We start from the raw sequence: 7127 nt of genomic DNA, 5'->3' as shown, positions 1-7127 counted from the left end.
CCGAATTGAAAATAATTTCCACATTTGTGTTTAGGTTACCTCCCATGCCCCATCTGCTGGTTCCTGTGCATGTTACCACACGGTAAGGACCAATGGAATCCCGAGATGTTGTTATATCGCCAGCGTCATCCAAGCCAGTTGCCATTGACAACACAAAGATGATTGGAGTCAAGAGAGTTCTCCTCTGGCCAATTCTATCGAAACTAGTTTTAAATTTGCTAGTCATGTTTAAGTTTATTTGCTTTACTTTGAAACATAAATGACAAAGGCTAGATGTGTTTTTAATGCAATGAATCAGCTACAGAGGCGACTGAGTTGTAACATACCTGTTCTTTATTTATCGTCTCCCTGAAATGGATGATTAAATGCATCATTTTCCAAACGTTTGTCCCTACTCCAGTATCCTCAATGGGATGTCTGCTTGAGAGAAGTAGACATGTAAAAAGAGGAGCAAAAGGCAAGGACAGATGAGGATTAAATAAAGAAAAGAGATTAACTCCTGGTGTATGTTAACAAAACCGGAAGTGTTTAGCGGTAACTATTTTACATTGTCCGGCGACTACCAGTCTCTTGTTTGTAAGGGCAGCTGAACTGTATCTGCAAGAAGTAAAGAAACGCTAATGATGGACGAATTCGGTGGTAAGATCAATGACGGTGCTTATTCTACTTTTATGTGTTAAAATCCAGTTTGCAATTTTTGGGGAGAGACCTTCTATTGTTTGGGTTGCTTCAGTCAGGCTAGGTAACGTTTGTGTGTGAATACGCTAGCTGCTATGCGATGGACGTGTTTGTCTTTGGGAGCTGTCCGTCACTTGCATCGACTGTGATGATTCCGATTTACATACGAATATGGCACAAGCAAGGTTCTTTGCAGACACACATTGAATCTCCAACGTCAACATTGTTGAGATGTGCAAGTGTGTGTATCAATGGTTAAAATCGACACCAATACACCAAATTTTAACCTTGCATTAGAAATGGACGTGCAAGGTTTAGGAACTTCGGTGAGCTTTTTTGCTCCGATGCTCTCATTGTATCTCGTTTATCGTTTAGGGGAATAATCAATAGTCATTTGTCATGCAGGAGCACTATGCATTCTGATCACATGATGCTGGAAGGCCTTCATTTAACTCACAGTGGCTCTAAGGAGGTCATGTTAAGATGATGATTTTTGTTGCTTTTTTGTGCAGCCAGCCCTACAAAGAATGTCTTGTGCTTTTGACTATGCGGGCAGTTATGATGTCATTAAAGATGATAGAGCAAAAAGACCTTTTAAGCTTTTACGCTGGCTCAAAGAGTGTCTATAAGAGAGTCTGGGTGTGCCTGGGTGTTTTTGTCGATAGCAGCTCTTCAAGTTTTGTTTTTATTTTGAACCTATAAAAACAAGCCCTCAGAGATCAAACCAAAATAAATGTGAAAAACCGATGCAGCAATCAAACATGTTGGATGACAATTGATGCCATAATTGACTTTTCAGATGGGGAGACCTTTCCTGTTGGCGATCTCTCCCAGTGTAACACCTGTAAAAGAATGTTCTTCCCTAAAGTCCTGGTAAAATCAACACTGCTGCTAACATTCCTGAAGAACAAATGGAGAAGAGTTGCACTTATGTGATATTTGGTGTGGTTACTGGGAAACGGGTTCTCTGTTTCTCTAGGAGAAGCATGCCAAAATCTGCCAAAAGTCAGCATCCAAACGAAGGAAGGTTTTTGACTCCAGCAGGCAAAGAGCGGCTGGTACAGATATCCCGACTCTCAAACCCCTAAAACCAAGGGTAAGATCACACAATAAGGGGTTAGCTTCAGTCTTCTCTACCCTTGAAAGTTTTATTTTTGATTCCCACTTTCTGTCAAAGCATCCTTGAACAAGATGCTGCTTGTGATATCCGTGCATCAAACCATTTGATGTTGAATAGTGGGCCTTATATTGATATATATGCACACATTTGTCCATATTGAAAATGCCGTTTACTTTTGTCATACATCTGGTTAAGAAGTGTGCGTCCTATGTGGCAGCACTGATGGAAAAATTCTGTACGCCTTCAGTATTAGTCGCCCATCTACAGCCACTCCACCTGTCACACTACTGCCACCAAGTGGTGAAAGTGTGCACATCTCAAGGAAGCACTCCATCGGAAACATCCCTGTCCCAACAGTGCAATCTTTTTTACACAATGCCATCAATGGGAGTGAATGTAATATGTCCATTTAACCTTGAAGTCATTCCTTTGTTTGATGTACACATTTGCAACAAATACAACTACTTTATATTTCAGTCACAAAGTTCATCTGCTCAAAAAGTAAGTTATTTTGATTTTATTTTTATTTTGTTTTAGATAACAAGAATCACTCTTTGAGCTGTAGCCTACGCCCTAACAGTGCTAAAGACCCGCACCCTCTATCTATAAACAGCTTTAGACTTGCTATCTTCTCAGTGCATGAATTGTGTCTGATTAGCTCCCATGCAAACACTGGATTTGGAAATCCTTGAGGACAAAAAAAAAAAAAATACTTTTGTATTCATCAAATCAGAATTCAACATGTGTCCCCATCGAAACGGCAGAATGATGTTATGACTGTTGCCTCTTACCAGGCGGAGCCTCCAAAGAAGCCGTCCAACTGGCGCAAGAAACATGAAGACTTCCTCGCAGTCCTCAAGTTATCCAAAGCCAACGCGAGGGCCATGAAGGAAGGCGGACCTTTGCACCCGCCTCCTGCTCCGACGTTTGACCCAGGTAAGTCACTTGAAAATGAATTTCCAACCCAATTCATCTTGCAAACCCGATCAAAAGGCATTCAAAATGATGTTAAAAAAACAGATGTGGCCTTGTTATTTTAAAGTAATTGCCGCCACAACATTTCTCGTAATATTGGATTGTTTATGAAACTGATGCATATTTTCCTCTCAATCTCTTTTTCAGACCTAGTCAAGTGTCCTTATTGTCAACGGAGGTTCAACGAAAATTCGGCTCAAGGCCACATTAAGTTCTGTCAGGATCAGGCTTCCAGGATGAGTAACAGAAACAAAAGCGACGCCAAGAAAGCCCCTGCTCGCCCACAGGTAATATTTCTCCACATTTTTCCGGGCTTTGAAAAATGGGAATAACACCAAATAATACCCCCCCCCCCCACACCACTCAGTGTGGTTCCTCTCTCAAATTTTCATTCCACCTTCCTTTGTCCTCAGTACAAGCCGCCCCCTCTTGTCAAGAAGGTCAACTCCGTATCATCAAGCATCCCTTCGGCCTCCTCCCGTCTGCCTGCAAGATCAGGCCTTTCTCAGCCGACTGGTAAAAATGGTGGATTTGAAATCATTTTCATAATCTCCAGTTAGATAACATCATGTCATGAGCTAGAGCAGCACAACGTTGGGTCACACGGTGTTCCTATTTTAGGAGTGCTTTCCAGCAAGACCTCCCCTGCAGCTTCAATGAGGACAAACGCAAACCCGAGCCCGAGCCCTTCTTCCGGGTGAGTAGCGCACCGACGGCTGCGTTAGAATACAGGGTCATTCTTTTTTCCTCTTACATTTTTCCCTTCCACATGTCAGTGTGGGGATAAAGAATCGTGTAGTGAGTTCTGGATACGGTTCTGTGAGAAACACTACGCCTGTAAGAGGACCACTCTATAAGAAGAAATTAGAGGACACTTTCATAACCAGGTGAGACATTTATCAGTAAGAGAGAAAAGCTCATGCTGCACTGCCGTGACCTCTTGTGGTCGGTGAAGTGCTACCAACCATCCATGCATTGCTTATCCCCTAAATACATCATGACTCATCAATATCTGTGCTTGTGTTTGATTTCTCAGGGATGATGTCCATGGCAGTGTGGGCAATAGTGACGTAAAGAGCAAGTTTTGTCACTCGTGTGGGAGCAGGTACCCCATAGAAGCGGCAAAATTCTGCTGTGAGTGTGGCATCAGAAGGCTGTGTATTTGAAAGATCGCTTTCCTACTCATGGAAATGAGTCAACGCTATTTTTTTTTGCACGGGTTTATAATTTAGGTTTTCCATGTAGATCAGGGGTCTCAAAGTCAATTTACCTGGGGGGCACTAGAGGTAGAGTGTGAGGTGAGGCTGGGCTGGCGGCATTGGGTTTCTTTTAGGCTCGGGTAAAAACCTTTACACCCCTGTTCTGAAAGTTAAACCACAGCTTTAAAATTGTTCTGAACAGTGGCATATGTTTCGTTAAGTCCCAAAAAGGAATGAGGTGGGAAAACTGTTAAGTGCGGATTGAATCAGTGGTGAGACACAATCATTTCCCCTTGTCGCTCAGTCCTCGCTCAAGCATAACTGTAACTGCTTCTCAATTTCATCATAGGAGAATTTAGTCCCATCAATAAGTGCAATATGATTAACCTCTTAGGAAAATGTGCGTGTTAGGTGTTTTTTTCCTTTCAAGCCCCTTTTAACTTTTAATGTTGATATTTCACAAACGGTAGCATTGTCTATAAGCCCATACATTAATGTTCCTTTTTTTCCCCCCAGCTAGTTAATTTAATTTATTCCGTCCATATTTCAACTCCTTTTTACTGGGTGACTTTTGAGTTTGTTAATGTTGTACCAAAAGTCAATTCTGTTTTATTTGCACATGTACCTTGTGTTTTTCCCCCTTTCATTGGTTACGACAAATATTCGACTCTCAACAGAATTGACTATGAAATCAAATCACTGTGCTTCCATTGAGGTATTTATCAATGTGTGTCACTGTGCAAGAGCGCACTCAAAAAAATAGTTGGACAAACTGTCATGAAAACAAATATTACTTACAATTGAATTCTTTCTAATTTATCATTTCAACATGTTCAATGCATTAGTATTTGAAAAGCACTACAAAGGATTGTAAATCAATATTGACCTAATATTGGTTGCTATCAAAGTGGCGATAACATTGGCACTTTCAATCCCGGGCTAATCTTTGGATATGTCCGGCTGCTTGAACCCAACCTCTTGCATAAGCTCTGGCGTAACACACTCTGCTGTTTGCATTACTGTTAGTCAAAGGCACATGGACCACTGGATAGTACAACTTTGACTGTTAAGGATGTTCATGCGTCATGTTCATAAAATTAAATTGGGGAAAATGACAACAAAAGTGTGCACCTAATGCCATGTAGAGCCTCCATGATTAAACAAATGTTTATGCAGAAAACTTGGTGTGTATCCATCAAAGACCGCAACAAAAGAGTCCGTTTTTCTTATAAATATATTTCCAATATAAATGGCTTATATACATCACACGTGGGTTCAAATCAACAAACGGCAAGTTTAGTACGTCTAACATTTGTGCCACTTGAACATCCCAAGTTACATCAAACATGAGAACTTCTCGGTGAACTCAGCCATCTGTGGCAAAATTAGCTTTTAAAACATCAGTCAAATGCATCGGAGTCCCAGTAAGGGTGGCCGGCGTGGCACCGCTCGTATAACCTCAGGGATGCCGCGATGCAATCTCCAATTTCCCTTAACTTGTCAGAAAATGATTTATTATTTACAAATATGTCTACGTGTCCCGCGGGACCTTTGTAAATGAGTGTCTTGGCTCAATAAAGATTGGGAAACACAATCCAACTGATTCAAAGTGAAAGTAAAATTGCGCAACATATTTTTTCCTGCTTGAGCAGCGACAGATGTGTAAACCCTCAACAAGAGCTTAAGTAATGGTTTCCCTTCTGTCATAAAGATGTTTTTCCCCCCCCCCCCTGTACAATACAGTATATTGTGAATAAGCTAATAGATTAGCTTGCGTTCAAAATTCAGTCATGAATTGGATGTCCGCTGTGTAGCTCGCAAGCGTATCGAATGACTCAGTTGCTGTACACCAGCCAAAAAGAACCACACGGAAAGCGAAAATGTCACTTAAACCAAGTAGGAGCTTCCTCTTTTGTAACCCAATCAAGGACTACGGAAGAATGGGTTAGTGGAAAAATAACCCAAGCGGGGAGCGGCTATCAGGTGTTCCCTAAACGTGAATTCAACATCTCATAGCATGTTGTCATGCTAGATAAGATCGTGGCAACTTTGCAAAGTTTTTGGGCCTCCCTGTCGAGTTTTCTCTGCTGCTTTTGATTCTTGCTCATTGCTGTCCTTCTCCTCACTTGGCGTTCTTCACTCTAGAAAGCAGACATAGCGCTTCATCACAAAACTTTCAGACACAAAGACTCAGTAATTAATCTCAAGTTTGATCAATCACATTGCTCATGCTAAATGAATCTACAATCTTGGCTGTTTTGGCTAAAAAAAAGTCAAATAAATTGCAGAAGTTGAAATGCATCTTAACTTACCAGGTTCAAAGAACAAGTGCACTCTAGCGAGTTTAGGACAGATGTGACCAGTCCGCGTGTGTGGTTAAATTTCATATTCCACATGTGGCAAGTTAAATTGTGTAAGATGCTGACAAAATCCTGGAAAAAAGCAAAGACACAAAAGTACCTTAACAAATATGAATTTACATCAGACTTATCTAAATTGTTCCAATGCGTTCTAAATGATTCCTCCATGGCCTGTCACCATTTTGGTTTTGATTAAATGTGGATGTTTTGATTAAACTATGACTAATGCGAATTGCATGCAACTACTACTCAAGTGACTCACCATGTTGTTTCTTTGTGTACAATTTTGCACTCTTTGCGTATCCTCAATGCATGACGTGTTTCCCTTCAGGGTAATGATTCTTTCTTTCTTAATATGAAAACAGAAAAAGCAGTCATGTTAATTGAACAATTACGGTAGTTGGATTCAATATATTCTGCATAGTGTATGTCCTGCACACGGACGGTTCCGACTCACCGCATTGTTGAGATCTGTGTGCACGATTCCCGTGTAATCCTCTCTGAGTTCTGCGAGAGGCTTTTGGCTCCTGCAGCTCGAGGCCAAAGGTAGAAGCGGAAGAAGCAGGGGAGCGATGAACAGAAGATGCTTATGGGAGATACAACGAGACACTTCTATCAAGCCAGTCAAAATCCCTTTACATTTGATCTAAATAACTTTCAAATTTTACAATTTAAAACTCAGGCTTATGATTGATCTTTAACAATATATGTATGCAGTTTTGATTGGCCACAGTAGTTTGCATTTAACAATGTGTGTGTGTGTGTGTGTAGTTTGCCGTGTTCCTAATATTTCGG

General features: G+C 41.0%; 1 protein-coding gene across 3 annotated transcripts; it reads left to right on the top strand.

Moving 5' to 3' along the window:
- The first annotated feature begins 501 nt into the window (after positions 1–501).
- Positions 502–5152, top strand: zc2hc1a (zinc finger, C2HC-type containing 1A). 3 transcript variants are annotated; one of them, XM_049749680.1, is made up of 10 exons: positions 502–639; positions 1478–1551; positions 1658–1774; positions 2276–2299; positions 2593–2734; positions 2921–3060; positions 3187–3289; positions 3395–3470; positions 3550–3660; positions 3810–5152. In XM_049749680.1, the coding sequence occupies exons 1-10, from the start codon at positions 621–623 to the stop codon at positions 3937–3939; spliced, it is 936 nt and encodes a 311-aa protein (XP_049605637.1). In that variant the 5' UTR covers positions 502–620; the 3' UTR covers positions 3940–5152. The 3 variants fall into 3 exon arrangements, with proteins under 3 accessions (XP_049605637.1, XP_049605638.1, XP_068504907.1); XM_049749681.1 differs by lacking the exon at positions 2276–2299; XM_068648806.1 differs by lacking the exons at positions 502–639; positions 1478–1551; positions 1658–1774 and having other exon boundaries at positions 1873–2299.
- The last annotated feature ends 1975 nt before the right edge of the window (positions 5153–7127 follow it).

This window comes from Syngnathus scovelli, chromosome 18 (genome assembly GCF_024217435.2).
Source record: "Syngnathus scovelli strain Florida chromosome 18, RoL_Ssco_1.2, whole genome shotgun sequence".
In the NCBI taxonomy this organism is placed as follows: Eukaryota; Metazoa; Chordata; class Actinopteri; order Syngnathiformes; family Syngnathidae; genus Syngnathus; species Syngnathus scovelli.
Note: the sequence above shows the minus strand (reverse complement) of the source record. Positions and strands in the feature narration are given on the sequence as shown.

What these genes read in the sequence shown, in the direction of transcription:
- zc2hc1a (XM_068648806.1), top strand. Translation starts at nt 1,961, where the DNA reads ATGCCGTTTACTTTTGTCATACATCTGGTTAAGAAGTGTGCGTCCTAT. An exon ending in AAAGTTCATCTGCTCAAAAA is followed by an intron (nt 2,300 to 2,592) that starts GTAAGTTATTTT and finishes GCCTCTTACCAG; the next exon opens with GCGGAGCCTCCAAAGAAGCC. An exon ending in AGGCCTTTCTCAGCCGACTG is followed by an intron (nt 3,290 to 3,394) that starts GTAAAAATGGTG and finishes TTCCTATTTTAG; the next exon opens with GAGTGCTTTCCAGCAAGACC.